The following is a 21,912-nucleotide window of genomic DNA, read 5'->3' on the forward strand; positions in this document are numbered from 1 at the left end:
CATCCTACTGTATGCATCAATAATGCTGCAAAATATAAACTATGACACTTCATGTTTTTTGTTTCCCTCCTATCGCAGTATCGCCATATTGATATATTATCGTTATCGTGAGCCATAATTCCTGCCAGTTGTTGCTTTAACTTTTTCAACTTTTCTCCCCAATTGTGAAGAACAAACCACCGGCCAGGACTTTCTGACATTGGATTTTGGGGTACATCGCTCATTGTCTCGATGACACCGTTTGTGGCTGAAGAGACTGTGAGCCATATAGAACATAACAACTGATAACATAACAACATTCCATGTTTCCACAGAGTGGAACCGTCAAACCTGCTTTGTGACACTGTTCTGACTATATGTACTATATAGAAAATGGACAGATGTGTATATATATATATATATATATATATATATATATATATATATATATATATATATATATATATATATATATATATATATACATATATATATATATATATATATATATATATATATATATATATATATATATATATATATATATACATATATATATATATATATATATATATATATATATATATATATATATATATATATATATACATATATATATATATATATATATACATATATATACATATATATATATATACATATATATACATATATATATATATATACATATATATATATATATATATATATATATATATATATATATATATATATATATATATATATATATATATATATATATATATATATATATATATAAGCAAAAATCATGAATAAGCTTTTATCCTTTCGCTTATATCACAGGTGTAAAACTCAAGTCCAGATCTGGCCCGCAAAAGCCTGGAATACTGTCCATAATGTACTTTTCCTTTCTCCATTTTGATAGAAAAAAATACATGTAGTTGCATACTTTTTAGACTTTAACATTATCAAAAAATGCAACATATATTCTATTTTTGGTTCAAATTAAAATGAACACTTATTGACTTCTGATTTCAAAACAAGTCATCCATCAAATTGTACATTGTGAAAATGAAAATACACTTTACATTAAAAAAAAAATCCCATCTGAGTCTTCAGAATTTACTTTAAAAAACAGTGGAGCATTTTTTTTTTTTTTTTACAGTTATACACTGTAAAAACAACAACTGTAAATGTTACTGTTAAAAGTCAGTTGCCAGACTTTATCGTAAAAGCAAGTGGTACCATTTTTACCATTTACAGTAATACATGGTAAAAAGGAAAAATTTAGTTTTTTGGGGTAACATTTGGGTAACTGAGCAGCCATTTTTACCAGAAAATCTAGATGGGTTTTTTTTAAAGCATGTGTAAAAAAAAAAATCAAAAATCAAAAGCATAGTTAATTGTGTAACAATATAACTAGGAAAATCATTCTTCATTTATCCATCCATGTTCCATATTAATGTTACAAATGGCCCTGTGAGGGCAGCCATAATTGCGATGAAATGAATGAAAAAGAGTTTCCCCCCATATATACAGTAGGAACATCATCACACTCTCAAGTCATTCTAAAACGCAAATAGATTAACGACGTTGAATGCTGCATAAAAGCTAAAAACAAAAAAAGAACACGCGTACTTGAAGTAACCATCACAGACTTAGAAGTGATGGCTATGCGCACAAATGGTGACGTCATAACTGTTAAAGCCACACGTCTAACTTCGAATTACGCATTTTTTTCGCCTGGAAATTGATGTTTTATCCCCTACCTTAAAAAGTATTACTAAACAATAACATTGTATAGTGTTAGCTAGGTTAGCAACACCGATTTACAACATTGCATCCTAACTTGCATTGTAAAAAAACAAACACAACGTCACGTCAACTTCATAGGGACGTTATTGTGAGTATCCAAAGCGTCTGACTTGTGAGCTGACACGTTTAAGAATAAAACGAGGCTAAGAACATCAACTTACGCTTGGAAGTGTTGGGTGAAAAGAGGAAATTCCGACTTTTGCCGCCAGGACATGAACGCAGCATTTGTGAAACTAGCGCCATCTTGCCTCCTAGAGTCAGCATTGCAAACTGCAACGACAAAATTCATAAATCTGATGTATTCTTTGATCAAATATGACGGTGAAAATAATAAAGCAATTTAAATGTTGTTTTTTAAGTAAGTGATGTAGGTTGTTACATTCTATCCTCGTTACTAGTCAATATGAGACGTTGCCTTTTTCCACGACTTCCGGTGTTTTCCCGATGTCGTCCAGCAGGGGTCGCTCTGCTGTGCAGACCAGGAGAAATGGGATCCGTGTGTGTCCCACCATTCTGCTGCTTCTCCTCGCCTTCCTCCGCGTTCGCCTCCGTGGTGGATTAAAACATATCTAATTTCATAGACGCACCTCAGTTTGCATCGCACAGAGCGACGTTTAAGGACCTGAAGGACAGAAAGAAGGGACAGCGAAGGAGCGGACCACCACCTTGTCTCGCCAAGGTAACGTCTTCAGTCTCTCTGGCTGACTCATCGTTTTCTTCTTGGGAAAAAAAAGTTATCTTGGGTGTTTTAATAAGGACTTTTCTGTCTTATAACACAATTTCTAAACGCTGTAATGTTCGGTAGATCGCCCACAAAATAAATTTGTCAGCTAGATTCAACAAGTTCTGGTAAATTACTCGTTTTACCATCTTTTAAGGACAATCGGATTAAAAGTAAGGGGATTACAGTGGGACACAATATGCTCTTTTCTCACATTGAAACCTAATTTCTCTTATTTTTCTCCATTGAAATCCAAACAGTGAGTCATTCCCCCCTCCCCCCTTTTTTTAAACAAGACCACAAACATTTTAAATGATCTATACTGGTATTTTCCAAACAAATTCTGTCTTAAATATGATTACAAAAATGTATTTTTGTGCAAGTTGCAGGACACACGTTTTAAGAGGGTTTTTATGTGCTGCTGTTGGCGTCACCATGGCAACACACCCTCACTGCAGTTGATTGTGATCCAGACCAAATAGTGTCTTTGACTCAAGTTTCTGTGTTTATTTCTTTTAACAGTGGGACTTAAATAGCTTAGTAAGGTCTGTTTTACTTTGTTGCGGGTGTGAATTTCATCTGTTTTTGGCGTTTGTTTACTCAACTGCAGAAAGCCCTGGGTAGTTTTACAGATAAGGCGTTCATATATGTTTACATTACTTTTTTATAACGTGTAATATTTTTAAGCATTTATTTTTCACAAATAATTATATTGTAAATACTTTTTTTTTATATTCAGACATTAATTATATTTTCATATTTTATATAGCCATCCTATTATATTATCATTCCACAAATATATAACAATTCTATATATTTTTTGACATTTCACAGACAATTGTAACTTTTTAGTTCATATATGTATGCATTATTCACAAATCATAGTTGAATTTTTGTAAAAAATAAATACAGTAATATATATATGCAAATATATGCAATTGTATAATTTTTTATTAATAGATAATGACTGTTTTTTCTATTAATTTAAGCATTATTAGCAAATAATCATTTAATTTTACTGTATTAAAAGGTAATATTAACATATTTCACTAATAAACAGATGTAGTTATTTTTTTATGCATCATTCACCAACCATTAATAACTAGTTAATTTAAAAAAAAAAAAAAAAGTAAAAATATATTGTACAATACATTTTTTCATATTTTGAAGCATTCAAGCAAATAGTCATTTAATTTTATTACAATGTATTGTTTTACATATTTCATAATGACTAATTAAAAATGTTAAAAAATGTGAAAATAAACTGCAAGCAAGGCATGCTTGCTTGTCAGATTGTTTTATAGTTCATTCATACCAAATTATATTGTAAATATTTTTATTTAAATTAAACAAATAAAAGTTTATATTTTACAATATGGACAATATGTTGTAATCATATACACATATATATTTTTTAATACAGTTGTTTTCAAATTTGTAAACATTATTTACAAATAGTAATTTAGATGTACTGTATTAAAATGTAATGGTGTTTAACATTTTACTAATAAATAATAAAAAAATGTTAAACTAAAGATGATAGTATGAAAAAAAACCTTGAGTAAGGCGTGCTTCCTTCTTGTTTGATTGTTTCATGGTTCATAAATACTTGCTAAATTTAACAACTTTTGTCGTAAACGTCAACTTTACAAATGTCACGCCTGCTTGTGTTCGATGTCGGCGTTGTGATAACGACGTCTACTGTGACACATGTAAAAGGAGAAATAACAGCCACACTTTTAAATAAATATGGGTAGATACAATGTAATCCCCTCGGTGAGTGTATGGCACACTCACTAGCTGTATAGACACTGATACTGTGTTGCTGTCCCTGTTTTAAGAAATTCAGTGGTTATTCGGACATGTTTAACCTGGTCTCGCTCTAATATATAAACTTTGACCTGCAGGTTTGATGTCAACCAGAAGGCTAAACATGAGTGTCTTTGCGCCTGTTCGCAAGGACCGCGTCATCGCACAACTCCCGCATGTAAAACATTGAAATATCTTCCGTCAGCACCATCCCGTCAACGACGTACAGTATTCATCAAAACACTCATCTTATTCTTGCAGTGTTTCCGGAAGGATGCAGCGGTCCACATCGAGCACGACTTTAACCCCAAAGTGAAGGCAGCCTGCCAGGAGCATCGCACCGGAACAGTCGGGTCAGTTCGAAGATTGCAAATGGAGCTTTGCTTGATGTGTTATTATGCTTTAATTCATTTTCTACTCTTCTCTACAGATTTAAAATATCCAAGGTGATTGTTGTCGGGGACTTGGCTGTTGGCAAAACCTGCCTGATTAATAGGTGATCATTTTGCAGCCATTAAAATACTGAAAAATATATGCTAATATATAATTGCAGCCATCAGAAGGCTAAAAAAAGATGCTAATATACAATTGCAGCATCAGAATGCTTCAAAATCACATTCTAATACACAACTGCAGCATCCAAATGCTGAAAAAGATGCTAATATACAATTGCAGCATCAGAATGCTTAAAAAACACATTCTAATACACAACTACAGCATTGGAATGCTGAAAAAACATGCTAATATACAATTGCAGCCATCAGAATGCTAAAAAAAATATGCTAAAACATGCTAATATGCGATTGCAGCCATCAGAATGCTCAAAGTACATGCTAAAACATGATAATATACAATTGGAGCAATCAGAATGCTAAAAAACAGCCTAGTATACAAGGTCAGCATCAAAATGCTAAAAAAATGCTAATTTACAATTGCAGCAGCCAAATGCTAAAAAAAACATGCGAATGTACAATTGCAGCTAATCAGAAGGCAAACAAAGCATGCTAATATAGAAATTGTAGCACGAGAATGCTTCAAAAAACCTTTTATATACTTTTGCAGCCATCTAACTGCTTAAAAAAAACAGGCTAATATACAAACGCAGTATCAGAATGCAAAAAAACATGCTAATGTACAATTGCAGCTGTCAAAATGCTTATTTACAATTGCAGCTGTCAGAATGCGAAAAAGAGGCCTATAAACAACTGGAGCTGTCAAATTGCTAAAAAAAAAACATGCTAATGTACAATTGTAGCTAATCAAAAGGCTAAAAAAGATGCTAGTATAGAAATTGTAGCACGACAATACAAAAAAAAACATGCCCGTATACTAATATACCAAATGCAGCATCAGAATGAAAAAAAAAACATGCTAATGTACAATTGTTGGCATCAAAATGCTTAAAAAAAAATGGGGTAGCATACAAATCCATAATTAGAATGCTAAAAAACCTGCTAATGTACAATTGCAGAATTAGAATGCTAGAAAAACAAAATTAGAATGCTAAAAAAACAGAATTAGAATGCTAAAAAAAACATGCTAATATACGATTGCAGCTGTCAGAATGCTAAAAAAAACATGCTAATATACAATTGCAGCCGTCAGAATGCTAAAAAAAAACCATGCTAATATACAATTGAAGAATTAGAATGCTAAAAAAACATGCTAATAAACTATTGCAGCCGTCAGAATGCTAAAAAAAAACATGCTAATGTACAATTGCAGCCGTCAGAATGCTAAAAAAAACATGCTAATGTACAATTGCAGCTGAAAGAATGCTAAAAAAAAAGGCTGATATACAATTGCAGCCGTCACAATATTAAAACAACATGCTAATGTACAATTGCAGGCGATAAGAAGGCTAAAAAAAAAGAAGGTAATATACAAATTGTAGAAGGAGAATCCTAAATAAATAGATGCTAATATACAAATCATAGCATGAGAATGCTCAAAAAAACATTCTTACATACAATTGCACCAAGTCTAAGAATTCCCAACACTTGATTTCTTAGCACATTGTTAAGATAACAGAATGTTTAGGTTTTACAAAATCTGTAAATAAACTCTTTGTTGTTCCTGTTATTTATCCTTTGGCCACTACAAAACCTAATAGTTTAGTTGATAGCATGATAGGACCTTATTTCAATGTGATGACATAAAGTAATCATGTATATTTGCATCAATGAGTAAAAAACGACTTCAAGTTAAACTTCATGGGACGTACTGCATGTACTTATATTATATACATTCCTCTTTTTGATATGAACAAGCCCATAAAGTGTTGTGTTTTCAGGTTTTGCAAGGATGTTTTCGATAAGAACTACAAAGCGACAATCGGCGTTGACTTTGAGATGGAGCGTTTCGAGGTACTTGGCGTACCTTTCAGTCTCCAGCTGTAAGTTAACGTACTTCCTGTGTGTATTCCCTAAAAGTCAATTGTGGGCCGTTATTTACTCTCCTTGTTTTAAGGTGGGACACGGCGGGACAAGAGAGGTTCAAGTGTATCGCGTCCACGTACTACAGAGGAGCACAGGGTGAGTCATTCAAACAGGTTCCCTAAAAGTATATACTGTATGTCCGTCCAGATTTAAGAGGGGACGGACAGAAACAATAAAACATAAAGCATTAACAGAAGATAACAATTGGCTTGATTTAAAAGGGGACCTACAGAAAAAATGGGAATAAAAAGCAATAACAGACGTTGTGAACAACATATAATGCTAGTGCTTAGGTTTAAGAAGGGACAAAAAAATGAGAACAAATAAACTTTACAGAAGATGACATAGAAAGTTAATGATTGGATTAGCTTGACTTAAGAGGGGACAGAGAGAAAAATAGAACAAAAAGCCGTAACAGAAGATAACAAATAGTAATGCTTGGTTTTGCCTGATTTAAAAGGGGACACGCAGAACAAATGGGAACAAAAAAGCAATAACAGAAGATGTTAGCTTATAATGAGACTGCTTTGGTTTAAGAAGGGACAGAAAAAGGATAACAAATGGAATTGGAAAAAAATGATAGTAAAATCACATATAATGCTAGTGCTTTTGGTTTAGGAAGAGACAGAAAAAAATTAGATCAAACATAATTTACAGAAGATGACATAGAATGTTAGTGATTGGTTTAGTTTGAGTTTGAGTTTATTTCGAACATGCAAACATACAACATTATACATCACAATTTCCAGTTTCTCTTTTCAACATGTTCGAAAAGGAGTAGGAAGAAGCAGAGCTTATTTAATCCTACCCCTTTTCTTTACATAACAGTTGCAAAACTTTTTGTTCAATTCCTGTTCACAATTTATTCACAATAAACTCCATAAGTAATCACAATAAAAATAAATAATAGTAAGATTTTTTATTTATAAATGGTTGATTTATATAGGCTAGTAAGGTAAAGTTTTGTAGCTGACAAGTTTCGGCTATCTTGCTTCTGCAGCCTTTCTGCAGAAGCAAGGTACAAAACTTTACCTTACTAGCCTATATAAATCAACCATTTATAAATACACATTAGTAGGCTAAATGAACCTCTTTAACATAAAATAATAGTAAGAATTTAATAATAATTATTGGTGAAGTAAGTCATATTTCATATGATGAGATAAGTAAGATTACTTTAAGAATGAATGAATGGATGGATGGATGAAATAAATTGAGAATGTTTATCACGGTTCTTCTTCTTTGTATTTTGTAAACACTTTAAGTTTGAAGAGTTTCTTGAAGTGGATCATATTAGTACATTGTTTGATTGCTTTGCTTAATCCATTCCATAATTTAATTCCACATACTGATATACTGAAGGTCTTAAGTGTTGTACGTGCAAACAAATGTTTTAAATTACGTTTTTCTCTAAGATTACATTTCTCCTCTTTTTTTGAGAAGAATTGTTGTATATTTTTGGGTAGCAGGTTATAGTTTGCTTTGTGTATAATTTTAGCTGTTTGCAAATTCACTATGTCGTGGAATTTCAGTATTTTTGATTCAATAAATAAAAGGTTTGTATGTTAATCTATATACAACATTATGTATTATTCTAACTGATCTTTTTTGTAACACCGTTAATGAATGAAGTGTACTTTTGTAATTATTTCCCCATATTTCTACACAGTAACTCAGATATGGTAACACTAGTGAGCAGTAGAGAATATGAAGGGATTTTTTGTCTAGAACATGTTTTGCTTTATTCATTATTGACGTGTTTCTTGCAACTTTATGTTGTATGTTTTTTACGTGAGATTTCCAGTTCAATTTATCATCAATCATTATACCTAGAAATTTGGTTTCATTTACTCTTTCAATTTCTATTCCGTCTATTTGTATTTGTGTTTGACTTTCTCTTCTACTGTTACCAAATAGCATTATTTTAGTTTTACTGAGATTCAACAATAGTCTGTTTTTGTCAAACCATCTTTTTAATTTGTTAATTTCTTGCTTGATTTAAGAGGGGACAGAGAGAAAAATAGAACAAAAAGCAATAACAGAAGATAACGATTAGTAACGCTTGCTTTTGCCTGATTTAAAAGGGGACAGAACAAATGGGAACAAAATGCAATAACAGAAGATGTTAGCTTATAATGAGACTGCTTTGGTTTAAGAAGGGACAGAAAAAGGAGAATAAATTGAATTTACAGAATATGATTGCAACAACATTGAATGTCAATTATTGGTTTAGCTCGATTTAAGAGGGGCAGAAAGAGAAAATGAGAATAACAAGCAATAACAGAAGATAACGATTAGTAATGCTTGGTTTGGCTTGATTTAAAAGGGGACATAGAGAAAAAATGGGAACACAAAGCAATAACAGAAGATGTTAACATATAATGATAGTGCTTTGGTTTAAGAAGGGACAGAAAAAGGAGAACAAATATAATTGGACAAAAATGATAGTAACATCACATATAATGCCAGTGCTTTTGGTTTAGGAAGGGACAGAAAAAAATGAGACCAAATATAATTTACAGAAGATGACATAGAATGTTAGTGATTAGTTTAGCTTGATTTAAGAGGGGACAAAGAGAAAAATAGAACAAAAAGCAATAACAGAAGATAACGATTAGTAATGCTGGCTTTTAACTGATTTAAAAGGGGACACACAGAACAAATGGGAACACAAATCAATAACAGAAGATGTTAGCTTATAATAATAGTGCCTTGGTTTAAGAAGGGACAGAAAAAGGAGAACAAATAGAATTTACAGAATATGATAGCAACAACATTCAATGTCAATGATTGGTTTAGCTCGATTTAAGAGGGGACAGAAAGAGAAAATGAGAACAAAAAGCAATAAAAGAAGATAAAGATTAGTAATGCTTGGTTTGGCTTGATTTAAAAGGGGAAAGAGGAAAAAATGGGGAAAAAAGCAATAACAGAAGATGTTAACATATAATGATAGTGCTTTGGTTTAAGAAGGGACAGAACAATGATGTGTTTTGTGAAAGAAAGGACAACGAGAAAATAGAACAAAAAAGCAATATCAAATGGTAATAAATTGGGTTGAGAGGGGACCCTGACAAATGAGAACAAAAAGCAATAGGATGATAGCAACAACATGTGTCTAATGCTAATGCCAGGGGAGAGAAAAAATGACAATAAAAAGCAATAACAGAAGATGACACTGTTGAATGAATTTGAGAGGGGACATACAGACAGAACATGAGAATAAAAAGCAACAAAAGGTGGTAACAACAACACTACACTAACTAGAGATGTCCGATATTATCGGCCGATAAATGCGTTAAAATGTAATATCGGAAATTATCAGTATCGTTTTTTTTTGATTATCGGTTTCGTTTTTTTAAATTTTAAATTTTTTATTAAATCAACATAAAAAACACAAGATACACTTACAATTAATACACCAACCCAAAAAACCTCCCTCCCCCATTCACACTCATTCACACAAAAGGGTTGTTTCTTTCTGTTACAAATATTGTGGTTCCTACATTATATATCAATATATATCAATACAGTCTGCAAGGGATACAGTCCGTAAGCACACATGATTGTGCGTGCTGCTGGTCCACTAATAGTACTAACCTTTAACAGTTAATTTGACTCATTTTCATTCATTACTAGTTTCTATGTAACTGTTTTTATATTGTTTTACTTTCTTTTTTATTCAAGAAAATGTTTTTAATTTATTCATCTTATTTTATTGTATTACTTTTTTTTTTAAAAAGGACCTTATCTTCACCATACCTGGTTGTCCAAATTAGGCATAATAATGTGTCAATTCCACGACTGTATATATCGGTATCGGTTGATATCGGTATCGGTAATTAAGAGTTGGGCAATATCGGATATCGGCAAAAAGCCATTATCGGACATCCCTAGCACTAACAATTGGTTTGGTTTAAGAGGGGACACGGATAATGAGAACATTAAGCAAAAAGAAATTAACATTGAACACAAGCGCTTAGTCCAGCTTGATTTAAGAGGGGGCTGACTGAGAGAAATGGAAACACAAGCCGCTGATTTTAGTCGGAAAGAATTATAGCGTCTCTATTTGCTAGCGCTCGCGTTACTTTGATTTGCATTAGCGAGTCATTTTAGTCCACACTTACATCCCAATGCATTTTCTTTCAGTTGTGATTATCGTGTTTGACATAAACGACGTGGGCTCTCTGGATCACACAAGGTCAGATCGCTTTTCTTTGTCCGTCCGTCCATATTGTGTGTGTGTTAGTAAGTTGTGTTGCGGTGTTTCCCAGGCAGTGGCTGGAAGACGCGTTGAAAGAGAACGACCCCACGGCGGTGCAGCTGTTCCTCGTGGGCACCAAGAAGGACCTGAGCGTACGTTTGCACATATTTAATACCCACAATCCTGTAGATTTTAAAGCATCCCTGACTGTCATCGTTGTTTCCAATAAGTTGTATTTCTTCCGGTGGTGCTAAATGTCGTCCAAAATGAATTGAACAACATCAAAATAATCCAAATAATTGTTAAATAGTTGTTAAAAAGGTCAGATCAGGATGTCAAAGGTCAGATTATGAAGAACAAACGTAGTAAAATGGGGTCCAGGTCAGACTAGTTTTGTACATGAAATGACATTTGACACTACAAAGTGAAGGAAAGTCTTGTTTGTCCACTTGGGGCAGTAGAGAGCAACTAGGAAGGATGCCATTAAAATGAAGCAGAATGAAAATAGCATTCATGATTAGAAAAAAATATATTTTTTAAAATAAATCTCAAAAATGAATTCAATAATCTATAATACAATATATAATTTTATTATATTATATATAAAAAACAATGCTAATTTTGGGAGATTAATGAATAGCAATAATAAAAAGTAAAAATATCAAGATCCTATTTAATTACATAAAAATGTGAATTTTACTTAGAGATGAATAAATTATCTAGAATATTAAGGTTAAATTTAAGTATATAAAAATGTGGATTTTACTGAGTGTTTAATAAAGTATCTCATGAAAATGAGTATTATAATACATATATACCGGTATATCTAATACAAAATAGTATTATAATATATAACATTTAAAAAGTATGTAATGAAAATTAATATAATATATATATCTAATGAAAATTAGTATAATGTTTATAATGAAAATTTGTATTATAATATACTGTATATATATATATGCAATTAACAAAGTATCCAATTAAAATTAATATAATATATATGTATATATATATATATATTAAATATATATATATATAGAGAGAGAAGGAAAAAATATATATACAAAAAGAATCACCTCTTTTTTTTTTGGAGATTAATAATAAGTATTATAAATGTTATCATTACTATAAGTGTTTTGAATGTGTTATACAATATTTAGAATGATCAATCTTATCATTATAAATATTTTGAATGTATTATTAGAGTAATACAATTTAATTTCATTGCAATGACACACACACACAGAAAGTATCTAATGAAAAGTGGTATTATATTTTTATCAAATATATATTATAATAAAAATAAAAATATTTTTTTTGGGGGGGGGAGATTAATAATTAGCATTATCAATTTGATCATTATTATAAATGTTTTAAATGCATTCATTATACAATAATTAGCATTATCAATTGTATCAATAAATATTTTTAAGGTGTTATTACAACAATGCAAATTCATATCATTGTAATAATAACACGTGCTAAATTACTGTTATTGTAATTATATTACTATTCATTATTACTACAATACACTGTAATATAATGTTATGTTTTGCAGTCTCCTGGTCGGTACCTTCAGATTGAACAAGACGCCCTGAAGGTGGCGCAGGAGATGCGAGCAGAGTATTGGACGCTGTCATCACTCACAGGTGAATGTCCAAATATACGTACCTTTTTCACTGTTTTTTTCCTTTTTATTTCATTCACTAAAAAGCAAGCAAAAAAAACAAATCAACATAACATTTAAGTGAATTATGAATGAAAAGGAGTTTTAATTATGACTGTGTGTGTGCGTGTGTATATAGGAGAGAACGTAAAGGAGTTCTTTTTCCGCGTGGCCTCGATAGCTTTTGAAACAAACGTTCTTGCCGAGTTGGAGAAGAGCGGGACAAGACAGATAGGAAACATCGTCAGTGAGTATGCGAAAAGAAAAATATTTACAATCGTGTGCAAGTGTGTGACCGTTTGTGTCGCGCTAGAAATCCAAAGCACCGCAAGCAACAATCTGTACACGGCGTCCAAGAAGAAGCAACCAGCCTGCTGTCAGTGAGGACCATGATGCGTTCAAAGGTTTGGAAAATAAAAGGACACGGCAGCTGCTCTCCACAAGTCCGATTTTCCTGGCAGAGAGGCAGTGTCTTCTTTGGCCTGTGGAATAATGCGGCGCTAACTTGTGTGGGCGTGCAGCATGACTCACACATATTGGGATTTTAATAACAGTTTTGTTTTTTTTAAGTGGGGGGTTGCAACAATCTGTCCGACTTTCAAGCGCTACTTCAGCCAATCAAAGGCCTGAAAACAGCTGTGCAATATACTAACAGGGGGAGAGCGTAGCAGACATGTTGTGCTGTAACAGTATTTAAAAGAAAATGCATCTTTTTTTCTTTTTTTTTTTAGACTTGGGCACTGAGAATATCCAAAAAGTCAGTGACCCAAATCAAAGACTAAATCTCAACTAAAATATATAAATATACATATATATATTTTTTAGAAATACCTGTGTTCTTGTGGAATGAAAAGAAAGTGATACTGCCAAAGAAGCACTTTGTAAGGCTGGGGTGTCCAAAGTGCAGGCCATCTTGGTTCTTTATTATTATTATTATATTATATTGTATTGATACATCTTAATGCATTTTATTATTCAAAAATGTATCAAGATGTATTATTGGATAGTACACGCTTTGCTTTGTCACCCACAACACAAATTAATGTTTTGTTGTGATGGCTTAGCATATATTGGATTGTTTTTAACATTTTAATGTTCAAAAAATGGCCGCCGCTTCCTTCAGTTTGTGCTTGTATGCTGCCCCCTGGTGGACACAGTTTGAATACCATTGGTGTGGAGTTTTAACATTTTCCATTTTATACTTGCTGTTTTTAGTTTGCAGCATTTCAGGGTGGGCTGTGAGTCCAAAAAGCAATAAGTTGACCTTATGTAACTGCAATGTTTTGTAACCATTCTAAAGGATGCATCAGGTCAACTTTGATTCCATGTTGCTATAGCAACGGTACACAATGACACAGTCATTATTGATGAAAACGTTTGGCCAGTGAGTGTTACAAATGAAACGTGCCTGTAAATGTTTCATGGTGTTACTGTTATTACATGAAAGGTCCTAAATAAAATGTATTTTCTACCAAAAGGAATGTTGCATGTAGTCAAGTCTTAAAAGTACTGAAGTCAGTCATAAAGCTTTGAAAATATTGTGATCAATTTGTGTCTGCAGCTCTTTAGGGACGCAGTTAGAGAACAAAAACTATTACAATTTCCAGGTTTACCTAACCAAACATTTATTTACATATATTTACAGCTGTCTTTCTTTTAACACTGAAGAGTGCTGTTTATCCAAATGGTATGTATGTGTTGACTACTGTTGACGAAGTATTTTTTATGCTTCTAGGGCAAATTAATTCATTTATTCACTTCAAAATGTGTGAGAAACTCAGGGATTAACCGACAAAAACATAAAAACACCAATACCATAAACATTACCACGTTTACAGTAGATCTTATTAATTTTTTGGCTGCTGTCCTTACTTATAACGCCAGAGAGTGCTGTTTCTCAATTATGTTTGTTTGACCTTTACTGTTTTACTAAGAATTTTTTATGCTTCTCGGGCAAATTAATTTGTTCATTCACCTTAAAATGTGTCAGAAACTCAGAGGCTAACCGACAAAAACACAGCAAAAACATAAATACGATACAAATCTGCACGTTTAGATCGATCTTATACATATCTTAGCTGTTGTCATTCCTTCTTTTATCACCGGGGGGTGCTGTTTCTCAGTTATGTTTGTGTAACCTATGCTGTTTACGCTTTATTTAATTTTTTAAATTAATTCACTTTAAAATTGTGAGGAACCCAGAAGTCAACCAACAAAAACATCAATGTAATACAAATCGCCAGGTTCACCCAAGAGTGGACAGCTGTAGCCTGGAGACCTCCCATGTCCTTGGCCTTCCGCGAGCTTCTACCTTTTAAAGTAAAAGCTTGCTTTTCTTGTCTCTTTTCTACTAAACCGTAAGGGCAATTATAAAAATCCATAAACAGTTAAATATTGTGTCTATTAAATAAATGCAAACATCATAAATTAGTAAAATACTGATAAATAGGGTTTGGGTTAGAGTATGTATGTATAGTAGGTTTTCGGTATAGTCAAATATATATATATATATATATATATATATATATATATATATATATATATATATATATATATATACATATATATACACACACCATATTTTCCGCACTATAAGGCGCACCTAAAAACCTCCAATTTTCTCCATAGCTGACAGTGCGCCTTATAATCCGGTGCGCCTTATATATGGATCAATATTGAGCCACAACAGGTCTCGCAACTACGGGATGCATAACGTAACCTCAGCCTCTACTGTAGCGTCTATTCTATGCGCCTTATAATGCTGTGCGCCTTATATATGAACAAAGTTTTAGAAAAGGCCATTCATTGAAGGTGCAGGTGCGCCTTATAGTGCGGAAAATACGGTATATATATATATATATATATATATATATATATATATATATATATATATATATATATATATATTATATATATATTTATATATATATATATATATATATATATATATATATATATATATATATATTTATATATATATATATATATATATATATATATATATATATATATATATATATATGTAACAGGGTCAATTATGTCTTGTAAATAATGTATTTTATAATGCTTTATTATTGTTATAATTACACAAAATGTGTAAGTTACACGTAAATACCTGAATATTGTTCGATGTTTTGTCAATGTGGAACCATTGTCTCGTTGTCCCTCCTACTGCAATAATTACTGTGACACCTGTCTTTTTATATGCGTTAGACACGCCTTCCAACTTCCCTTTTGTCTTCGATAACGGGAAAGGTAGGCGTCCATGCGACGGCAGAAATTGTATTGTCTTGTCAAGAACTTAAGTTCACTTTCTTGTTCTGTATTATATTTGTGTAGGGACTCGACGATGGCAAAAAGTTATTGACAACAATTGTATTCTGTGTATTATCAGGTATGTTTATTTCACTGTTGTACGTAACTTCCCTCTTGTCTTCGATAACGGGAAAGGGACTCGACGATGGCAAAAAGTTATTGACAACAATTGTATTCTGTGTATTATCATATCAGTAAAGTGCATCTGAGCAGCACCGACCCGACCCCGACTTAAACAAGTTGAAAAACTTATTCGGGTGTTACCATTTAGTGGTCAATTGTACGGAATATGTACTTCACTGTGCAACCTACTAATAAAAGTCTCAATCAATCAATCAATCAAAAAGCAACCCATGGTGTCGGTCGTGTTCCATAAAAGCCACACAACGCAGAGGAAAAGACCACCGGTTACATATGGAGAAAAAGTGCACTTCTGTCTATACTCTGCCACTTTAGGTATAGTTTTGACTCACAAGTAGTCATTGTTATGCAGACATTACAGAGTAAAATACAATATATAAACAGGCTTGGAACATTGAAATATCTTATATCCCGGGCAAACCCTCCAGCATTCCTCACAGCTCTGTGCGTTCCTTACGGCAACCCGAATTACCATCCATCCACCTAACAACTCCTGCAGCCGTTCCTTCTTTTAACGCTGCTGTTTCTCAAAGTGTAATGTTTGTGCTGCTTGTACTGCTTACAAGGTTAACAACACAACTATGGCTGACCTCAATGCTGTTGCCAGTCATTAGGCTAATATTTGTTGAGTTATTTATGGTGTAATAAAATGTAGATTTCGCCAACAACGTTGTATTTCGTAAAGAAACACATCTCCACATGATGTATATGTATAAATATATATAAACATATATGTGTATGTGTATATATATATATACACTATATTGCCAAAAGTATTTGGCCACCTGCCTTTACTCACATATGAACTTGAAGTGCCATCCCATGGAATTGTCCAAAATGTTTTTGTATCCTGGAAGCATTCAAATTTCCTTTCACTGGAACTAAGGGGCCAAGCCCAACTCTTGAAAAACAACCCCACACCCTAATTCCTCCTCCACCAAATTTCCCACTCGGCACAATCTCCTGGCAACCTCCAAACCCAGACTCATCCATCAGATTGCCAGATGGAAAAGCGTGACTGATCAGTCCAGAGAAGGCGTCTCCACTGCTCTAGAGTCCAGTGTTAACGTGCTTTACACCACTGCATCCCACGCTTTGCATTGGACTTGGTGATGTATGGCTTAGATGCAGCTGCTTGGCCATGTAAACCCATTCCATGAAGCTCTCTGCGTACTGTACATGGGCTAATTGGAAGGTCACATGAAGTCTGGAGCTCTGTAGCAACTGACTGTGCAGAAAGTCTTTGCACTATCCACATCAGGATCCGCTGACCTCTCTCTGTCAGTTTACGTGGCCTACCACCTGGTGGCTGACTTGCTGCTGTTCCCAAACTCTTCACTTTTCTTATAAACAAGTTGACTTTGGAATTAATATTTACAAGCGAGGAAATTTCACGACTGGATTTGTTGCACAGGTGGCATCCTATGACAGTTCCACGCTGGAAATCACTGAGAGCGACCCATTCTTTCACAAATGTTTGTAGAAACAGTCTCAATGCCTAAGTGCTTGATTTTATACAACGGGCCAAGTGATTAGGGCACCTGATTCTCTTTTGGCAATAGTGTGTGTGTGTATATATATATATATATATATATATATATATATATATATATATATATATATATATATATATATATATATATATATATATATATATATATATATATATATATATATATATATATATATACATACATACACATATATATATACACACATATATATATACATACACAAATATATATACACATCCATCTCCATCCATGTCCATCTTCAACCGCTTATCCGGAATCGGGTCGCGGGGACAGCAGCTCCAGCAAAGACCCCCAGACTTCCCTCTCCAGAGCAACATTTGCGACTTCCTCCTGGGGAATCCCGAAGCGTTCCCAGGCCAGAGAGGAGATGTAATCCCCCCATCTGGTCCTTGGCCTGCCGCGGGGCCTCCTCCCAGTGGGACGTGCAACGAGGACCTCCCTAGGGAGACGCTCGTGAGGCATCCGCACGAGATGCCCGAACCACCTAAGCTGGCTCCTTTCCAAGCGAAGGAGCAGCGGCTCTACTCCGAGTCTCTCTCGGGTGACTGCACTTCTCACCCTATCTCTAAGGGAGATGCCAGCCACCCTTCTGAGGAAACTCATTTCGGCCGCTTGTATCCGCGATCTTATTCTTTCGGTCATTACCCACACTTCATGACCATAGGTGAGAGTAGGAATGTAGATAGCTCGGTAGACCGAGAGCTTTGCCTTCTGGCTCAGCTCCCGTTTCGTCACAACAGTGCGGCAGAGAGACTGCAATACTGCCCCAGCTGCTCCGATTCTCCGGCTGATTTCCTTCTCCATCTTTCCCTCACTCGTGAACAAGACCCCGAGATACTTAAACTCCTCCACCTGGGACAGAGTCCTGTCCCCTACCCGGACTGTACAAACCATCGGTTTCCTGCTGAGAACCATGGCCTCAGATTTGGAGATGCTGATCCTCATTCCAGCCGCTGAACACTCGGCTGCGAACCGATCCAGTGAGAGCTGAAGGTCACGAACCGAAGGTGCCATCAGGACCACATCATCTGCAAACAGCAGTGACGCAACCTTTAGCCCCCCGAGACGTATACCCTCTCCGCCATGGCCACGACTCCGCCTAGAAATCCTGTCCATGAAAATCACAAACAGGATAGGTGACAGAGCGCAGCCCTGGCGGAGACCAACCCCCACTGGAAACGGATCCGACTTACATCCAAGCACCCGGACACAACTCTCGCTTTGGTTGTACAGAGATTGGATGGCCCTCAACAGGGTTCCCCTCACTCCGTACTCCCTCAGCACCTCCCACAAGATCTCCCGAGGGACGCGGTCATACGCCTTCTCCAAATCCACAAAACACATGTAGACTGGATAGGCATACTCCCAGGCCCTCTCCAGGATTCCCGCAAGCGTAAAGAGTTGGTCAGTTGTTCCACGACCAGGACGGAATCCACATTGCTCCTCTTGAATCTGAGGTTCGACTATCGGCCGGACCCTCCTTTCCAGTACCTTGGCGTAAACTTTCCCAGGGAGGCTGAGTAGTGTGATACCCCTGTAATTAGCACACACCCTCTGGTCCCCCTTTTTGAAAAGGGGAACCACCACCCCAGTCTGCCACTCCCTCGGCACTGTCCCAGACTTCCACGCAATGTTGAAAAGGCGTATCAACCAAGACAGCCCATCAACACCCAGAGCCTTCAGCATTTCTGGACGGATCTCGTCAACCCCCGGAGCTTTGCCACTGTGGAGTTGTCTAACTACCTCAGTGACTTCACTCCGAGAGATCGACGTCGATCCCCCATCATCCTCAGGCCCTGCTCCTATCAGGGAGGGTGTGTCTGATGTATTTGGGTTCAGGAGTTCCTCAAAGTGCTCTTTCCAACGCCCCACGACTTCCTCACTTGAAGTCAGCAAAGTCCCATCCTTGCCGTACACAGCTTGGATGGTTCCCTGCTTCCCCCTCCTGAGGTGCCGTATGGTCTTCCAGAACAGCTTTGGTGCCGCCCGATAGTCCTTCTCCATGGATTCCCCGAACTGCTCCCACACCCTCTGCTTAGCCTCGTCCACAGCCACGGCCGCTGCCCTTCGGGCCCGTCGGTACCTTGCAACTGCCTCCGGAGTCCCCTGGGATAACATACCCCGGTAGGACTCCTTCTTCAGTCGGACGGCTTCCCTGACCACCACTGTCCACCAGGGTGTTCGAGGGTTACCGCCCCTTGAGGCACCTAAGACCTTCTGGCCACAGCTCGCATCTGCAGCTTTAGCAATAGAGGCTTTGAACATTGCCCATTCCTGTTCAATGTCCCCAACCTCCACAGGGATGGCAGAGAAGTCCCGCCGGAGGTGGGAGTTGAAGTCCTTCCGGACAGAGGACTCCTCCAAACGTTCCCAGTTCACCCGCACTACACGCTTGGGTTTGCCAGGTCTGTCCAGAGGTTTCCCCCGCCATCTAACCCAACTCACCACCAGATGGTGATCAGTTGACAGTTCAGCCCCTCTCTTCACCCGAGTGTCCAAAACATACGGCCTCAGATCAGCTGATACGATTACAAAATCGATCATTGATCTTTGGCCTAGGGTGCTCTGGTACCAGGTACACCTATGAGCATCCTTATGCTTGAACATGGTGTTTGTTATCGCAAGTCCGTGACTAGCACAGAAGTCCAATAACAATCCACCACTCAGGTTCAGATCAGGGAGACCGTTCCTCCCAATCACGCCAGTCCAAGTATCACTGTCATTGCCCACGTGCGCGTTGAAGTCCCCCAGCAAGACTATGGAATCCCCTGCCGGCGCCCCATACAGGACCCCATGCAAGGTATCCAAGAAGGCTGAATACTCTGAACTCCTGTTTGGTGCGTATGCACAAACAACAGTCAGAGTTTTCCCCCCTCCAACCCTAAGGCGAAGGGAGGCGACCCTCTTGTCCACTGGGGTGAACTCCAACGTACAGGCACTCAGCCGGGGACTCGTGAGTATCCCCACACCCGCCTGTGCCCTCACACCCTGAGCAACTCCAGAAGTGAACAAGGTCCATCCCTTGTCCAGGAGTGTGGTTTCAGAGCCCTTGCTATGCGTAGAGGTAAGCCCCACCAGATCCAACCGGTAGCGCTCCACCTCTCGCACCAGCTCAGGCTCCTTCCCCACCAGCGTAGAGACGTTCCACGTCCCGAAAGTCAGCCTCTGCCGCCCCGAATTGGTCCGTCCGGAGCCTCCACTTTCACCGCCATCCACTTGGCAGCGCACCCGACCCCACTGGTTCCGACCGCGGGTGGTGGGCCCACGTGGCAGAGAAGATGGTGTGTCCACGTAGCTTCTTCGGGCTGTGCCCGGCCGGGCTCCGTGGCAAGCCCGGCCACCAGGCGCTCGCTGACGAGCCCTACCTCCGGGCCTAGCTCCGGAGGAGGGCCCCGGGCTTCCTCCGGGCCGGGTAACGCATCCTCTTTTAGTGTAGTTCATGGGGGGTATCGTAACCCTGATGGGGGGGGCATTCGGGTGCTACACCTTGCCCAAGGGTGACCCGGAACTATGTAAGGCAGGGGCGTTCAACTCCCTGAGGCTTAATACAAGCCCACATACCAAATATATACACATATATATATATATATACACATATATATATACACATATATATATATATATACACATATATATATACACATATATATATATACACATATATATATATATATACACATATATATATATATATACACATATATATATATATATATATATATACACATATATATATATACACATATATATATATATATATATATATATACCGTATATACACACATACATACAAGAATACACCTATATACGTATATATATACATACAGTACATATATACACATATATATACTGTATATACACATACATATATTCATATACATATACATACATATATACAGTATATATACAAAACCCAAAAGCAGTGAAGTTGGCACGTTGTGTAATTCGTAAATAAAAACAGAATACAATGATTTGCAAATCCTTTTCAACTTATATTCAATTAAATAGACTGCAAAGACAAGATATTTAATGTTCGAACTGAGAAACTTTTTTTTTTGTGCAAATAATCATTAACTAAGAATTTAATGGCAGCAACACATTGCAAAAAAGTTGGCACAGGGGCATTTTTACCACTGTGTTACATGGCCTTTCCTTTTAAAAACACTCAGTAAACGTTTGGGAACTGAGGAGACCAATTTTTGAAGCTTTTCAGGTGGAATTCTTTCCCATTCTTGCTTGATGTACAGCTTAAGTTGTTCAACAATCCGGGGGTCTCCGTTATCGTATTTTACGCTTCATACTATGCC

At 36.2% G+C, this 21,912-nt stretch overlaps 2 protein-coding genes across 4 annotated transcripts in view; one reads left to right on the plus strand and one right to left on the minus strand.

Moving 5' to 3' along the window:
* Window positions 1-3,332, minus strand: part of nek8 (NIMA-related kinase 8) — a 51,008-nt gene extending 47,676 nt beyond the window's left edge. For 2 of the 3 annotated variants that reach the window (XM_062060381.1, XM_062060379.1), the window contains exons 1-2: window positions 2,192-3,332; window positions 1,938-2,046 (exon numbers count right to left, since the gene is read on the minus strand). In XM_062060381.1, coding sequence (XP_061916365.1) covers window positions 1,938-2,040 — 103 coding nt within the window. In that variant the 5' untranslated portion in view covers window positions 2,041-2,046; window positions 2,192-3,332. Of the gene's footprint in view, window positions 1-1,937; window positions 2,047-2,155 lie in introns of all 3 variants that reach the window. The other variant, XM_062060380.1, reaches the window with a different exon arrangement.
* Window positions 2,211-14,114, plus strand: rab34a (RAB34, member RAS oncogene family a). The gene is made up of 11 exons (XM_062060385.1): window positions 2,211-2,455; window positions 4,405-4,484; window positions 4,568-4,659; window positions 4,737-4,802; window positions 6,600-6,701; window positions 6,776-6,840; window positions 10,891-10,942; window positions 11,016-11,097; window positions 12,507-12,597; window positions 12,754-12,861; window positions 12,928-14,114. The coding sequence occupies exons 2-11, from the start codon at window positions 4,410-4,412 to the stop codon at window positions 12,996-12,998; spliced, it is 804 nt and encodes a 267-aa protein (XP_061916369.1). The 5' UTR covers window positions 2,211-2,455; window positions 4,405-4,409; the 3' UTR covers window positions 12,999-14,114.
* Window positions 14,115-21,912: the final 7,798 nt, after the last annotated feature.

Source organism: Entelurus aequoreus, linkage group LG10, assembly GCF_033978785.1.
Source record: "Entelurus aequoreus isolate RoL-2023_Sb linkage group LG10, RoL_Eaeq_v1.1, whole genome shotgun sequence".
NCBI lineage: Eukaryota > Metazoa > Chordata > Actinopteri > Syngnathiformes > Syngnathidae > Entelurus > Entelurus aequoreus.

What these genes read in the sequence shown, in the direction of transcription:
- rab34a (XM_062060385.1), top strand. Translation starts at nt 4,410, where the DNA reads ATGTCAACCAGAAGGCTAAACATGAGTGTCTTTGCGCCTGTTCGCAAG. An exon ending in GGCTCTCTGGATCACACAAG is followed by an intron (nt 10,943 to 11,015) that starts GTCAGATCGCTT and finishes GGTGTTTCCCAG; the next exon opens with GCAGTGGCTGGAAGACGCGT. An exon ending in ACAGATAGGAAACATCGTCA is followed by an intron (nt 12,862 to 12,927) that starts GTGAGTATGCGA and finishes GTGTCGCGCTAG; the next exon opens with AAATCCAAAGCACCGCAAGC.